Below are 17,045 nucleotides of genomic sequence, written 5' to 3' on the forward strand. Positions count from 1 at the left end.
GTAGCTGGGCCGAGCTGAGACCACTGAGACAGCAACGGAGGCAGCGGCAGCGGCAGCGGCAGCGGCGGAGGTATTGCAGTGCTGTTCTCTGAGGCTGAACTCTCAGCCCTTTTGTGCTATGCTCTCTCCAGCAGCTGGGCTTCGATAACTCTGAAGTGACACCTCCATGCTGCTTTAAAAGCTAAGTAGCACAAAGGTTGAAGAAGGAACTGAGAGAAATGTTCACTTAGTCGACACCTGGGCTGAAAAAACATAACACTCCACACACTCAACAGCTCCCACTTGATTGCCACACAATGCACTTGTACAAGAAAATGTGTCTTGTATGTGTGTGTGTTTGTGCATGTGTGTTCAGTCGCACAGCATGTGGGCACTTGTGTGAATGCATGTCCTATATAATTGAATTAATCAATACTGTCCTGCTCTTGATTTTAGCTTCAAACAGTTAAATGAAAACATATTGCTTTTTCATTGTTATGAGATAATTTAGAGGTCCGTGGCAGAGAAGGTTAGGGTGAGGTGGGGTTAAGGAGGTTAAGAAAGGGTGGTGGTGGTGTGTGTGTGCATGTGCATGTGTGTGTTGACGGGGGTGGGGGGTGTTCATACTGTGTGAGCTGTATTGTAGGGATCTCAGTGGGACTTTCCTTCCTCCCCACCTTGCTGCACACTGCTTGAAACTGCAGGCCCCATTTGCACTGTTTGATAATAACACTTTAATGTGACTGCTACCAGTGGGACCACTGTTAGTCCCAGGGGAGAGAGAAGAGAGGCGTGGGCTGGGGGTGGCAGCCGTAGTGGGAGACAGCAACCAGAGAGATCCTCACTGCCTGACAAAATGCTATGCCGAGACCCTGTCTGCATTTTTTTAACTCTATCTTCAGTGGTTTGAATCCTTACATCCCTCCTGTGGTTGGAGTCTATAGCTTATGAATGAGAGAGTGAGAAGCCAGATTAATGATCCCACCATAGAAAAAGAGTCATTACAAAAGCACAGAAGAATACAACAAGAGGGAGAATTAGAAGAAAATGAAGGTCACTATAATGTAAAAAAAAAAAAAAAAAAAACGTAAAATCACCAGTTGTGCTCTTGTATAGCACTCACAAATATGCATGAAAAACATAGGTAACAAAAAATCTGAAAAATGTTTTAAATACCAGTGCTATTTGTGCCAATGAAACGATAAGATTTTCAAAGCTTTTTGTGAATATCTTTATCTGTTTTCCGATTGTCTCTCTGGAGCATTCCTGTCCCCTGTTCTATACGGACATATATGTGTTGGCTACTATACTATCAAAACCCCATAACAAATTAAATTACGATTTGCTTGCATATGAGAATTAAGAAAATCCCACATAACAGTGTGATGGTATGTTACACAATTAATGTGAATTGAAGCAAATAAATACACTACAGATTACAGATCTACACCGATGTGCAAGATGTAAAAGAAAAAAACACATTATCCACATAAAGCGCTCTGAATTAAATTAGAAAAGTTGCATTGATATAAATGCTGAGGAAAAATCATAATAATCCTAGATGGAATGGCGGTGTCCAGGAATAGTAGCAGGCTTGTTAATTAAATAGTGATCGTCCAGCTCTGTCTCTTGTGCTGTCTAACGGTGTACCTGGGCTGCAGGCTGTTATCGGGGGTCAAGGCGCGCCTCTCAGACAAGAGGCTTAAGCAGAGACAAGAGCCTTTAACACGAAATAAAACCATCAAAGTTCAACTCTAATCCCCACAGCTGTGGATAAGGCTGACTGTTAACGGGGCTGCACAATAGCTCCGTTTACTCTAGGCGGGATGGCTTTGCGCGTGTGTGTGTGTGTGTGTGTGTGTGTGTGTGTGTGTGTGTGTGTGTGTGTGTGTGTGTGTGTGTGTGTGTGTGTGAGAGTGTGTGTGTGTGCGCGCGCGCGTGTTTTCCAGCTACACGTTTTAACTCAGACAACACGGCGAACAGGAGTTATCGGAGTGTAAATGATCATCACCAGCGCAGTATTTAAAAGAAACAAAAAAAAACAAAAACACAATCATTGAACACACACACACACACACACACAGAGAGAGAGAGAGAGAGAGAGAGAGAGAGAGAGGGAGAGGGACCTTTCCCTCGACAGAGTGGGAATTCTGCAATAAATTCACATTGTAATTCAATGTCTATGAACAGCATTTATTCTATTTCTATTTCAGAATTTAATTCTGAAATAGAACATCAGGGAGATATTCCAGAAAGATTAAGTGTTGCCAAAATTTTAACTGCGCTGGATGAAAACGGTGAATAGGACAGGATGGTGTTTAAAGAGGTCAAACAAAGATGCTCTAAACGTTAGTTGGCAATTCCAAAAGTCAATCTAATATGCCAATTTTGTATTTAAAAAAACTGCATTGTGGTTCGGCCTGCTGTTATTCCAGTTATGGCTCCGTAATTCATATTGTTTTTTGTGTTCTATGTAAAAAAGAAAATGTGTTTCAATAGATTCAGCACCTCGGAGAGCTCCACATGGCGAGTTACGTGTTTCATTTTGTCTAATTTAGATAAATGAAGAAGCTGTACACGTTAACAAACCAAGCTGCAACAACACTACCACAGAAAGATTTATTCACCTTTATACATAATATACGGGATAACGTTAAAGAAAGTTATCTAAATGCCAGCGTGTGTGATAACATTTGATACAAATTTTAGTAGACCTCACATTGGTTTTATAATCTAACCTAATTCGGATTTTTTAAAGAGATTGCACCTGTTGGGAGTGAGCCGAAGATAAGAGTAAAAATGTGTAATCTGTGTATTAAGATTAAAATAAAATAAAGCCCGGCAATAATGAATCTATGGAATACATGGCTAATTGGAAAGAGCAGGATTTAGACTTAATTTTCACATCTGATATTTCATATATTTTGACTACGTAAGAAGTAGAAATAGAATTGGGCTTAGTTTAATCAGTTTCCTTAATTAGTTTGTTCCTTGTAACCATTAGTCAGAACAGAGAGCGTGGTGAGTAATAACAGAATAATGAAATAAAATGAGGCACAGTAAAGCATAATTCGTGGGTCAGTCTTTAAAGTAGACTTACGCTTGACAAGGGAAAGCAAACTTTATGTTCATATGTTCAAAACCAAAAAGAAAATCAGTTCAATGTGGGAATGCATGTTTAAACTGGTCGCAAGTTGTGTTTGATTTTATTATTTTCAGGTAAAACATTTTACGCCCGGACGAGAGATAAAGCACGCAGAAAACCATATATACCACGACTGAAACCGATCAAATTTCTTGTATAGTCGCCAACAACACCCAAGGCAGACCAAGCTCCAGCTGGTCAGTGCCACTGGTTTCCAGTCTAACCGGCAATTTAACGTGCGCCCGGCAACCTGACGGTGACATGGATTTTTGGTTTGTTAGGGCGCCCCCGTGAGACGAATTCACTTGTGTGCGTGTGTTAGTGAGCACAGTTTTAGACACCAGGTTTTAGCAATAAAACAAGAAACTAAAATACCAATTAAGTCCTATTCATATTCATCAATCAATTGTGGCCATTCTTCCTGCGTGAAGGCATGATTCCCTCAGTTACACATGCTAAGTAACCGCCTTTTAAGAACACCGGTATGACGCACAAAAAAGGCCCACCTGGTTTATGTGTTACTATCAAACTCACGCTGAAATGTGCAGATAAAGTTTAGCTCTTTGCTCTTTAGCTCCTAGAAACATAAGGTGGGATCCCTGAACAGCTGCGTCTCTCCAGATGTGGAGTAAATGCATTTGGAATATGCCATATTGAACCGGGAAAAGTCTTCTCCCGTTGAGAAAACAGAAATATGACTTTTTTTTTTTAGTTTTTTAGTTAGTTAGTTAGTCAGTTAGTTTGTTTTGCCACAACAGTGTCAACTAGAGAAAAGTTGAGCAACAGAAAAGACTGGGCAGGAAAATTAACTCACCAGGCAAAGTGCAGGCGTCAAGAGAAACACGGCGCACCAAGACGTCACCTGCATCCTCCCGGAGCTCAAACTTCCACTAATTTCCCTTAGCTGGTATTTGCGGCTTTGACGATCATAAATCCACCTGGTATCCGTCTCACAGCACGGTCAAGACCCTGAGCTGCCCAAGCAACAAGAAAACAGTGCACCCCATGACCGCAGAGCAAGGCTGAGAGTTGAAGACCGGTGACAGGACGGAGGAGCCGGGGAGGCTGGTGCAGCTGCTGCGGTTTGGGGCGACGTTAGAGGCGGTGGGGCGACAAGCAAAGGTTAGCTGAGAGTTAATCCAGGTAGATGGAGCAGCAAGATCATAGCGGTGATCAGGTTCAGTTCCTGATTGTCTGACAGTTGGCGCGCATCGGTCGGAGCGCTCCAATGTGAAGGGAATGGAGAGGCTTCCCGCTTTATAACGCGCGCCTACAACACAGCCAGGGAGACTCTCGCTCTAGGGGGGAGGGATGATGGGGAGAAAAAAAGGCAGCAAGAATACAAACGGGAAGCGTTTATCGAGGGCGCTTAGTGAAGATGCAGAAAACGAAATTTTCTCTCTCATTCCTTTTTTCTTAAATGAAGCTCGTGAAGAAAATGCGTTTTACCTTGGCCACTGGTTTTTGCGCATGATGTAGATGAATGAGCTGACATTCAGAACTCCGCTGCCAATAACTCCAGGCAGCCCCCCCTCCCCTCCACCGATCCCCCAAACAATAGAGTCTCTAAGCTGAAAATACTCCTGAAAATATCCAAAACAACAGCTGCCGTTCATCGCGGCACTCTGGTGTATTAACACCCCCATTACTGTCAGGAAGTGCTGTACTATAGCTATTACTAATGTTTTTTAAAAAATAATCACACAACACTTAGCTCTGTAAGAATGTTTTTAGATTATTCCACTGTTCGTGAACTTGTTTGACAGAACCTTTCAGAAATGAGTGACAGTATCAAACCTGCCTCTGAACTAGAATATATATCGAAAAATTACACTTCATTTTCAGAAGAAAAAAAAATTCGCTGGAAACAAGTAAAACGTTTTGCTGCAGACACTTGAGATTTTCTACATATCAAACCCGATTTTAATCCGAGTCAAGACTGGCGCTTATTCTGCAATAGCCATTAAATGTAGTTACCTGTCACTCTCAATGTCTTACTTTTAGTAGCAAAAGCAGTTTATAATAGGACAGTTTTTTTTATCACTCACTCATCTTCAGCTCCGTGTCTCATAAAGCTCCTCAAAACACGTTGTATTTCATTGTATTATGGTATTATTTGATTGTTTTCCACTCCAGGAACTTGACGACTGCTTTAAGGGCTGCCTGAACTCTTATGTGTGTTGTAACCATAAGAGCCTGGGGAAGAAAACCTACTCTGGTTCTTATGACTGGTCCTCAAACACTTCTGTATGGGTCCCAACACGGGTTGGCTAAACTCAGATAGGACAAGTGCCTTTTTCTGTCATCTTGGTGTCCTCATCCAGTAACAGTTGACTCTCTAATTACCACCTTCAAAATAAAATTCACTGTGGAGGCTAACAGCAAACCTAAATTCTTCTATTTCCTATGTGCTCATAAAGCTGAAGTTAGATCTAATTACTAAAATCTGTCACTTTTGGCGCACTCAGAATTAAGGTTGCGGTTGAAACTGTTGGATCCCAACCTGCAATGGAAACAGAACGGCTGAAAGGTCTGATTAGGGTCATTCCTGGAAATGTTCATGCCTGCCCTCAATTACTGCCATGAGCAAAACTGTCTATCCAGATGTTTTCAGCATTACCATCCAATCACCAAGTTCACCAGAACCATCCATCCATCCATCCATTATCTATACACCGCTTATTCCTCACTAGGGTCGCGGGGGTGCTGGAGTCTATCCCAGCTGACTCGGGTGAAGGCAGGGGACACCCTAGACAGGTCGCCAGTCTGTCGCAGGGCCACATACAAAGACAAACAATCACTCTCACATTCACAACTACGGGCAATTTAGAGTAATCAATTAACCTCAGCATATTTTTGGACTGTGGGAGGAAGCCGGAGTACCCGGAGAAAACCCACGCATGCACAGGGAGAACATGCAAACTCCATGCAGAAAGATCCCGGGAAAGCCGGGACGCGAACCAGGGATCTTCTCGCTGCAAGGCGAAAGTGCTAACCACTACACCACTGTGCAGCCCCTCACCAGAACCAAAATCTGAATAATAGTTTAAAAAGTTCAGAATTGGAAAAGTTGGTTGAGAATCCTAAAATAAGACCTGAAGCACAAGGCTGGTGATCTCATTGGAGGGAAAATAATGGTAAAGGTCAGTGGGTTAAAGTAAAGAAAGAAAGAAAGAAAGAAAGAAAGAAAGAAAAAGAATGCTGTTTCTCTAGATAAATAGTTCTGCAACAAATTGGTGGAAATATGAGCTAGTTTGCAATATGGCACTGGGCTTGATCTGCTCCTGAGTGGAGCTTTTTTAGAACCAGGGCAAAACAGGGCCTCATAACTTAGAAAAGCATTTTCGATCTAAAAATAGATTCAACAACTGCAATCAATGTTCTTTGTCAAATTTAGTGATTATCCCCTAATGCCCTGTTAGATGTCAATTCTGTTTCTGCATTGAAAAAAAATCAGTGTTTGTATATAAGAGTGAGTCTGTAAATGGGAACCAAACAGAGTGACTTAGACCAATCCACACAACATTCCAGTCATTCATAACACTTGGTGATAGAGGGCAGGGAAAGCACAGTAAGTTTAGGACAGGTTAAATATTTAAATATTCTAACTGGATTATTATCAGCCATCTTTCCCCAGAAACATTTCCCCACACTCCACCTTTAAGGTAATCATTTCAGTTTATCTTCATGATTTAGTGGTTCATTTTACTGAACTGATGTTTAATCAAAGTACTGCATATTAATTGCTACACAAGCAACATGGGGGTTATTAAGGCTTCTAAGGGTTTAGTTTGACCCAGAAGTTTTGGCTGGTTGGCAATTCAGTTTTGGAAAAACAGCAAAGGAAATGTCATCTTTTTATTCATTTATGTGATATTTTGTCACTTACACAACAAGGCACTTGTGTCCTGGAGTAAAGTTGCATATTTCCATTTGCATGCGATAAGGACCAGAAAGTACTGTGTTCGTGTGTTGAAGTCAGTGTGTCCGTGTTTGCTCTCTAGACAAGGTGACTGAGGCCTGCTCAGATGCTGAGTGTGTGTTTCTAGGTTGGGGATTGATAGATAGGATCCTTTTTGTAGGTGAACAGATGGGGTGGGGAGGTGAGCAGAAAAGAAAAGACAGGAGGACCACGCTTTAATAAATCGTCAGCAGTCTCATTGCTACACCATTGCAGTGGCCTGGCATTGTCGCCATAACTCAGCCAGTAGGGCTGATGGGATCCTGCTCTGAACGGCCCAGATAGCCTTCACAGGCCCGGCATGGCATGCTGTGGTAAAGCAGTCAGAGATAAATCACCAGGGCCATCTGACTTCCATTGTGTCTGTAATGAGGCGCAATCTGGTCTACAGTAAAGTAAAGGGCGCATAATTCAAGATTATAGGCATTTGATTTATCAGAACTCTCCAATAGCACTGTTCTGCCTGGTGATTAGGTGAGACACCATATCAGTTGTTTTGTATATTTTGGTCTATTTATTATGAATCACAAACTAATTCGCTGCTATTTACTTTCAAAGTGATGCATGGTTTAGGTTGTTTTCCTACTTGTCAGTTCCCCTCTATCAGTTAATCACATGTTTTTACCTCGATATGGAATGATAGAAATTTAGCAATATCTAGGGTTGAAATAATAATAATAAGTTTTATATGTGTGAGGGCATTTTGATTCCCTTCAGTCGTCCAGCTTGACATCATATTCGTGTTAGCAAATCTCTGCGTGGTAAGGATTGATTATTTGTTATTGTTTTCCCCAAACAAATCAGTAGCAGGAAATGCATACATTAGTCGATGGTCATTGGATGTAATTTTCATACCATTTTGTACATCAAGGAATTGTTCATTTAAGACACACATTTATTTATGCTTGCCACAATTTTAAATTGCATTTTTTTTTTTTTTTTGCTATTTTCAATAAATGTGTCTTGGTAGCTAGCTATGTAGGACAATGACATCCCATCTTCATCCAAGTAAACTCATGACTTATTTCTCCAAACAAGGAACATATCTGCCAATGAGCACAACATCAGGCTCATTTTAAGCTCTTAACAAATTGGTGATATGGACTTGGTTCAAATGTCTGGTTCAGTGTTAACGTTTCTGTTACCCTGGTCACTGTGTGCTATTTTGTTTATTGAAACATTTATCTATTTAAACAGAGCATTTTAAATCACATAATTTGTTTAATATCTTAACATCTACATGAACAATTTGAAAATGTCTCATAGTGGTTTGTAAGCAATAGGAAAGGCAGACTAGACAGCAGTTGGCACTTAAACATCTCTACTCCAAACAAAAACTCTCACAGTACTATAGACATTCCGTGACACAATGACACAAAAATTCAGCATTTACTGGCTTTAAACTGACTTTGAAAGAGAGGATTGGTCTTCTGTTTGCTCACACAACTAGGTAGCCTTTAAAAATGTATAAACCAGTACTATCACCAGATAAGAATGCAGATACAGTATGATTATGTGAAGTCCAAAATAACCATGTTAGAACCACATTAGAACCATTGTTGTAAGTTTAAACTGTGGTATGGTGAAGTTTAGGGACAGATTATGATGAAAATGGTGTTGGATTATTGTTACATGTGCAGTTAGCGATGGTCACCATATGTGCTTTTGTACTTTAATACCCCACCAGTTCTGGCAACCACTGACAGGTTTCTTATTTACCTGTTTTCAGTCTAACAAGGCCAGACTTTTTCAAAGCGAGTAAATGAAAGTCATTAATGACTGACAGGACTGGTGCAGTGTTGTGGTGAGAGAAATACACTACCTGTCTAAATAATAAGTCGCCACCTGGATTTAACAAAGTGAACAGGCAAGAGCCTTCCATTGAATAATTACTGCAGTGATGAATATGTTTCAGCTGGCAACAACTTATTTAACCCTAGCTGATGCAGTGAGTAGCTTCTCATTTCTTAAACAACTATGTTGGAAGACATATCCTGTGGCTGTAGAAAGGATGTTAATCTGTTTCAGAAGAGTGAAATTATTGGCCTGCTTCAAGCAAAGAAAACAACGAAGGAGAATGCTGAAACTGCTAAAATCAGGTTAAGAACCATCCAACACATTATTAAAACTCGGAAGGATAGTGGTGAACCATCATCTTTGAGGAATAAATGTGGTCGGTCATGTGGTCTAATGAGTCAAGATCTACCCTGTTGCAAAGTGATGGAAGCATCACAGTAAGAAGAGAGGCAGATGAAGTGATGCACTCATCATGTCTGGTGCCTATTATACAAGCCTGTGGGGGTTAGGGTTATGATCTTGGGTTGCTGTAGTGGGTCAGGTCCAGGTTCAGCAACGTTATATGCCCAAAGAATGAGGTCAGCTGACTACCCAAATATACTAAAAAATACCAGCTCTTTTCATCAAGGGAATTTTTCTTCCGTGATGGCACAAGCATGTTCCAAAATAACAACACCAGGATTCATGGGGCTCACATTGAGAATGAGTGGATCAGGGAGCATGAGACATCATTTTCACACATGGATTGGCCTCCACAGAGTCCAGACCCAGCACTACTGAGAATCTTTGGGATGTGCTGGAGAAGACTTTGAGCAGCGGTCCAACTCTCCCATCATCAATACAAGATCTTGGTAGAAAATTAATGCATCTATGGATAGGAATAAATGCTCTGACATTGCAGAAGCTTATCGAAACAATGCCACAGTGAATGTGTTCCATACTCAAAGCTAAAGGCAGTCTAACAAAATATTAGAGTACACAACTTTTTTTTTTTTCTGGACAGGCAGTGTAGAAGACACATAGTATTTCATTTTAATAATTTGGGCTTCCTGTGAGTTAGACACAGAACATTTAAGGTTGTGGTTAATTGCTTTAGTTTTTTGTGTTTATATATAAATTAGGACATACAGATTGCAATAATTTCTACATTGGCACTGAACATCAACACTGGCTGTAAATCAGTCGGTACAGAATTGCTCAATGTCAGTATAATCAAAGGAGTAGCTTGCAAATTGTCTTATATTTCATGCCCACCTTCTGAGGTTAACAGAAGCCTGGGAAGGATGTGGAATGGTGTAAATATGCAAATTCATAATAGAAGTTGCCTTTCAGGATTGTGAACATCTAATACTGGCTTGTGCAGTCACAGAGCAAAAAGACACCATTTCTGGTCCATAATGAAAAAGGGTTAATTAAAGTGAAGCAATGTGTTTTGACTAATTCTTTGGAAGGTGTTCCCAGACAGTAACCTACCCCACCGTCAGTGGGGATGTATGAGTTGCATTGCATTTCAAGGGCACAATAGAATAGAATAGAATAGAATAGCCACTTTATTGTCAACCAGAACACACACTAACTGGTGCACATTATGACTGAAATCCCGATTCAACAAACTCGCCATCAGACTGATAAATACAAAAAAAACAGATAAATGAAAAGCAATTCTAATATATACATGTAAAATAAACTATATAAATATGTGTATATAAACATACACTATACTGCCAAAAGTATTCGCTCACCTGCCTTGACTCGCATATGAACGTAAGTGACATCCCATTCCTAATCCATAGGGTTCAATATGACGTCGGTCCACCCTGTGCAGCTATAACAGCTTCAGCTCTTCTGGGAAGGCTGTCCACAAGGTTTAGGAGTGTGTTTATGGGAATTTTTGACCATTCTTCCAGAAGCACATTTGTGAGGTCACACACTGATGTTGGACCAGAAGACCTGGCTCTTAGTCTCCGCTCTAATTCATCCCAAAGGTGTTCTATTGGGTTGAGGTCAGGACTCTGTGCAGGTCAGTCAAGTTCATCCACACCAGACTCTGTCATCCATGTCTTTATGGACCTTGCTTTGTGCACTGGTGCACAGTCATGTTGGAAGAGGAAGGGGCCAGCTCCAAACTGTTCCCACAAAGTTGGGAGCATGGAATTGTCCAAAATGTCTTGGTATGCTGAAGCATTCAGAGTTCCTTTCACTGGAACTAAGGGGCCAAACCCAGCTCCTGAAAAACAACCCCACACCATAATCCCCCCTCCACCAAACTTTACACTTGGCACAATGCAGTCCGACAAGTATCATTCTCCTGGCAACCGCCAAACCCAGACTCGTCCATCAGATTGCCAGATGGAGAAGCACGATTGGTCACTCCAGAGAACGCGTCTCCACTGCTCTAGAGTCCAGTGGTGGCGTGCTTTACACCACTGCATCCGACGCTTTGCATTGCACTTGGTGATGTATGGCTTGGATGCAGCTGCTCGGCCATGGAAACCCATTCCATGAAGCTCTCTGCTGAAGCACTGTTCTTGAGCTAATCTGAAGGCCACATGAAGTTTGAAGGTCTGTAGCGATTGACTCTGCAGAAAGTTGGTGACCTCTTGGCACTATGCGCCTCAGCATCCACTGACCCCGCTCCATCAGTTTACGTGGCCTACCACTTCGTGGCTGAGATGCTGTCGTTCCCACACACTTCCACTTTCTTATAATACAGCTGACAGTTGACTGTGGAATATTTAGGAGTGAGGAAATGTCACGACTGGATTTGTTGCACAGGTGGCATCCTATCACAGTTCCACACTGGAATTCACTGAGCTCCTGAGAGCGACCCATTCTTTCACAAATGTTTGTAAAAGCAGTCTGCATGCCTAGGTGCTTGATTTTATACACCTGTGGCCATGGAAGTGATTAGAACACCTGATTCTGATTATTTGGATGGGTGAGCAAATACTTTTGGCAATATAGTGTATCTATATATACAACACATACACACACACACACACACACACACACACACACACATCAGTGAGGCACAGAGAGTTCGAGCTGAGCCGCTGAGTTGTGTCACTGTCACAGAATGACAACCATTCACAAGAGTGATGTTTACACAGCCGGAGCCTGCTGAACATTACAAAAGGGAAGAAAAAGAACATTTCTTACTTCTCCATCAAACACATGCTCTCCTTCCTCTTTTCAGCTCTAGATCATAATCAGGGGATCAAGTTGCTAATTTTCTAAGCGCACCTTTTGGTGTCCATTCAGTTCCGGGGGAAAATTACAGGGTAGCCTCTTCCTAATAGCTTATCACTGGGCTGCAAAAAGGAGGGGCAAGAGATAAAGACAAGAGAGGGGAAGAGGATGATTGCCCAGCTGAGTGATGCTGGCGTCCGGTGGCATGAATATGTTTGGCTGGCTTAGCTCCATCGCCAATTGTGAGGGCAGATGTTGCTGCGGGCCCTCAGGCGTGGCTGTGACGTGGTGGCAGCAGGTTTGCCGCGGCTGCTGCCCAACCAGCTGCCATGTAAAGTGCCACTCCACATCCGGAGCGATGATAGGAGTCAAACTGGGCTTGACCAGAAAGACTGGGGGTGCACGTCACACCATGTGTGGTGACAAAAGGCCTGGTGGTCTGCAGTCACATTGAAGCTGCCAGCGCTTTTCAACTTGATGTGGAGGGTGGGTGGGCTGAGGGGGAGCTGACAGAGACAAATAACTGAGCAGAGCTTTGGTCACAGGATGCAGCTGCTGCACATCAATCGCTTCCTCATCACAATTAGAATGACTGCTTGCTTCAGCTTTAAGAAGCAGGGAAGGAAACTCAAGTTTCAATTAGATTTCTTGAAGGGTTTGAATACAAGTTTTCAAGTGGAAGACAGCCAAAGATTTGGAATTTATTTTTGACAAAAACTTTCAGAACTTAACTTGAGTAGAGTCTCCTTTCTTAATGATGCTATAAATCATTAAAGAATCTGCAATCAGGTCCTTAAAGTATTATTGAACACAGGGAGACCAAGCAACCCTGCCTTCTTGAAATATGTCCTTATACAACTAAACTGCTTTTTCAATTACATTTTGAATGAATCATACACTGAACAAAAATAGAAGCGCAACACTTTTGTTTTTGCTTCCATTTTTCATGAGCTGAACTCAAAGATCTAAGACTTTTTCTTTGTGTACAAAAGGTATTAGTGAGCAAGATAATCCATTCACCTTACAGGTATGGCATATCAAGATGCTGATTAGACAGTATGATTATTGCACAGGTGGGCCTTAGGCTGGCCACAATAAAAGACCCCTCTAAAATGGCCATTACTTTTGCTGCCTTCTCAGAAACCCTTGTTAGAGACAGAACACCACTTTCCTTTGATGTGGTGCTTTATTTTTTATCAGAAGGGTAATAACAGTTAAAGGAGCCATCTTTTATTTTCAAGTACAATCAAAGAGAACTTAGAAACAAGAGATGATCTTTTGTGTTTCACCTAGTATACTTAATGAATTGTTTTTGTGCCAGATCTTCATGTCTCTGAGGTTGCAGCAAAGTCACCCATTTGAAGTGGGTTTTACAACATGATTTAATTGATTTAGGCAGCATGTAGGACTTCCTTTTCTTGGCTGAGGGAATTTAATTGGAAGACATAGACATGATTACGTGAAGTGCTGATTAAATGAGAGGACAAAAACCATGTAGCCTGTCTCTGTTTTACTTCCCAACATCTGATTATAATCTGGGACTCTGATGATAAAGGCAATCGCATTACTTCAACAACCAAAGGGCAACAATTTAACCAGTGGAGGAATTGAATAAGCAGGCATAATTGTCCGTCTACCTTACCGCACTAGAACAGAACCAGTGCTTTCGGGATCCATCTGTAGTCATAAACCCTGTGCAGAATAAGGCAGAATGTGAGTCCTCAACCTTCTAAGCCACTATAGAATGCTTGACCTCAGTGTGTGTCTCCAGTTTGTGTGTTTTCAGCAATGTTTCTCCATGACAGAGGTTAATTTGCTCTGACCCATTTCTCTACAGCTAAAGACTCCTCTTTTGTCTTTCATAGTAGTGAAAGTTTTACTCAAGCTATGAGCTCAGTGAAATGGAGACTGAATAATGTTCCAAGGCTATAGAGGCCATCAGTCATCTCAAACCAGTGATTAAAAAAAAAATGAGACACAATTGATTGAATGTTATTTTTGAGGTTTTATGCTGCTGCATATTTGAAGGCAAGAATTAATAGTGGATGTGACAAACCCCAAATCCTAGTTGAGCTGAGAAGTCTGTGCACTTTAACTGTCATTTGCTGACATCTAGTGGTGGAATGTATTACAATTGCATGTTTGGACTCATCTGGCCTTATTTTTAACACAATACTGTGGTATGTGATAATACTGTGAAATCTTTGTGAGCCTGTTATGTTTCCAAAGTTAAATTAATATGCTGGACTGGGTTGTGGTTAATTGCTTTAGTTTTTTGTGTTTATATATAAATTAGGACATACAGATTGCAATAATTTCTACATTGGCACTGAACATCAACACTGGCTGTAAATCAGTCGGTACAGAATTGCTCAATGTCAGTATAATCAAAGGAGTAGCTTGCAAATTGTCTTATATTTCATGCCCACCTTCTGAGGTTAACAGAAGCCTGGGAAGGATGTGGAATGGTGTAAATATGCAAATTCATAATAGAAGTTGCCTTTCAGGATTGTGAACATCTAATACTGGCTTGTGCAGTCACAGAGCAAAAAGACACCTCCAGCATTTCTGGTCCATAATGAAAAAGGGTTAATTAAAGTGAAGCAATGTGTTTTGACTAATTCTTTGGAAGGTGTTCCCAGACAGTAACCTACCCCACCGTCAGTGGGGATGTATGAGTTGCATTGCATTTCAAGGGCACAATAGAATAGAATAGAATAGAATAGAATAGAATAGAATAGAATAGAATAGAATAGCCACTTTATTGATAACCAGAACATACACTAACTGATGCACATTATGACTGAAATCCCAATTCAACAAGCTCACCATCAGACTGATAAATACAAAAAAAGATAAATTAAAAGCAATTCCAATATATACATGTAAAAAAAAAAAAAAATATATATATATATATATATATATATATATATATATGTATATATATATACACACACACACACACACACACACACACACACACACACACACACACACACACACACCTGCATGCATACACATTCACATATATTTATTTTATAGTAGAGCATCAGTGAGGCACAGAGAGTTTGAGCTGAGCCGCTTGTTCAACTGGCTAAATGAAAAAGGGGATCAGCAGCAAATAACAATTAAACTCTCTATGCCCATGTTTGAATTAACATTGGTATTGCTTTAAGATATATTTGAAAAATGTGAACATATCCTTTATTCACAAATGATAGATAGATAGATAGATAGATAGATAGATAGATAGATAGATAGATAGATAGATAGATAGATAGATAGATAGATAGATAGATAGATAGATAGATAGATAGATAGATAGATAGATAGATAGATAGATAGATAGATAGATAGATAGATAGATGGGGGGACATTTTTGGTGTTACACCAGTAGATAGGAAAAAAAGACAGTACAAAGAAAAGGAGCAGCACACAATGCACACAGTGCACAGATCCAAATAGCCACTTTGTCCTCAGACAAGAAATATAAATATTTGTAGAAAAAAAAAATTCTGTGAAATTGCACATATTGACTTCTTTACATTTTTATTGCAGAGTTAATTACTGGTTGAACTGAACTACTAGGAGCAGGCTTGATTGTAAAGTCTGACTGCAGCAGGAAGGAAGGACCTGCAGTATCTCTCCTTTAGACACTGCAGGTGAAGCAGTCTGTCACTGAAGGAGCTGCCCAGTGATGGTACTGTTTCCTGCAGAGGGTGGGAGGTGTCCTCCATGATAGACAACTGCTTTGTCATCATCCTCCTGTCTCCCACCACCTCCACAGGATCCAGGGGGCAGCCCAGGACAGAACTGGCTTTCTTTACCAGTTTGTTTAGTCTCTTCCTGTCTGCAGCCGTGATGCTGCTGCTCCAACAGACCACTCCATACATGATAGCTGATGCTACCACAGAATCATAGAAAGTCCTCAGAAGCGATATGCACAAAACAGAAATATTGAAACTCGTCAAAGGAAATTTGGAGGGACCCTCTTCAAAATGACGTTAAAAATGAGAAAAAACATTTTTAATATCATTAAAAAATGTTTTAATGATATTAAAAACCATTTTTAATATCAGATTCTGCACCAGAGCTTGAGCCAGCAAGTATACACATTATCCTGTGATGGTTTCGTTGTTGCTCAGCAAAGGTCTGAGTCATCCTTGACGCATGGCTGTTTCAAAGCTAAGGTTTGGTAGAGGTGTGATCCGGGTCAGACCTGTACTTTACCTGAAGCACAGTCTCATCAGTTGTGACTGTGTTGTGCAGGCATATTTGGATTTGTTTCTTCTTTGGTGGTTGGTAGTATTGTAATAGTGGGAACATTGCGTCAGAAGTGTGATAAGTCAGATTGCTATTCTGAGCAAAGAGGAGTTTTCTCAGCATCATGTGTCGTCTCAAGGTTTGTAATGTGGAAGTACGTGGTATTTTGTGAGAATTGGAATAGCTGTGTCTAAAGCAGGATCAAGAAGACCAAAAGTGAGCACATCAGAAGATCAATACCTCAAATTTTTATGCTTTCATGAAAAAGAGTCACAGTGTCTCAGAGGATAAGTGGCATCTCTTTTAACTAAATTCTACCGCCCCTTACTCTCAGTTTTCTGAACTTTTTGCATTATCTGGCTAACACCAAACTGAAAACACAATGAGAGCCACCGTCAATGCCACAATTATTTTTCCATCAACCCTGTGGACCATGCACACGGCTTACTGAACACCAGCTGCCTACTGACACCTATCCAAAACTATTCACTTATAAGCATATCGTGTCATCATTCGCGAACTAATCTCCTTTCACCATAATCCTCTTCATTTAGTCAGTTAATCTGATTCCACACATTCACAACACATTATATTTTTCACTGTCTATTGCTCAACTGTATTGTCCTAGTAGAGTAGTTAATAAATGTTTTTTACTTAGACCAATTCACAGCCTCCTGTTTTCTTTGTGTGGGAACTGAGGTCAATTTGATC

At 40.8% G+C, this 17,045-nt stretch overlaps 1 protein-coding gene across 1 annotated transcript in view; it reads right to left on the reverse strand.

Annotated features, from left to right (window-relative positions):
- Positions 1-4,572, reverse strand: part of nxph1 (neurexophilin 1) — a 61,131-nt gene extending 56,559 nt beyond the window's left edge. The window contains exon 1 of the mRNA XM_023280991.3: positions 3,939-4,572. Within this exon, the coding sequence (XP_023136759.1) occupies positions 3,939-3,992 (54 nt within the window). The 5' untranslated portion in view covers positions 3,993-4,572. The remainder of the gene's footprint in view (positions 1-3,938) is intronic.
- Between the last annotated feature and the right edge of the window lie 12,473 nt (positions 4,573-17,045).

Source organism: Amphiprion ocellaris, chromosome 15, assembly GCF_022539595.1.
Source record: "Amphiprion ocellaris isolate individual 3 ecotype Okinawa chromosome 15, ASM2253959v1, whole genome shotgun sequence".
Classification (NCBI taxonomy): Eukaryota; Metazoa; Chordata; class Actinopteri; family Pomacentridae; genus Amphiprion; species Amphiprion ocellaris.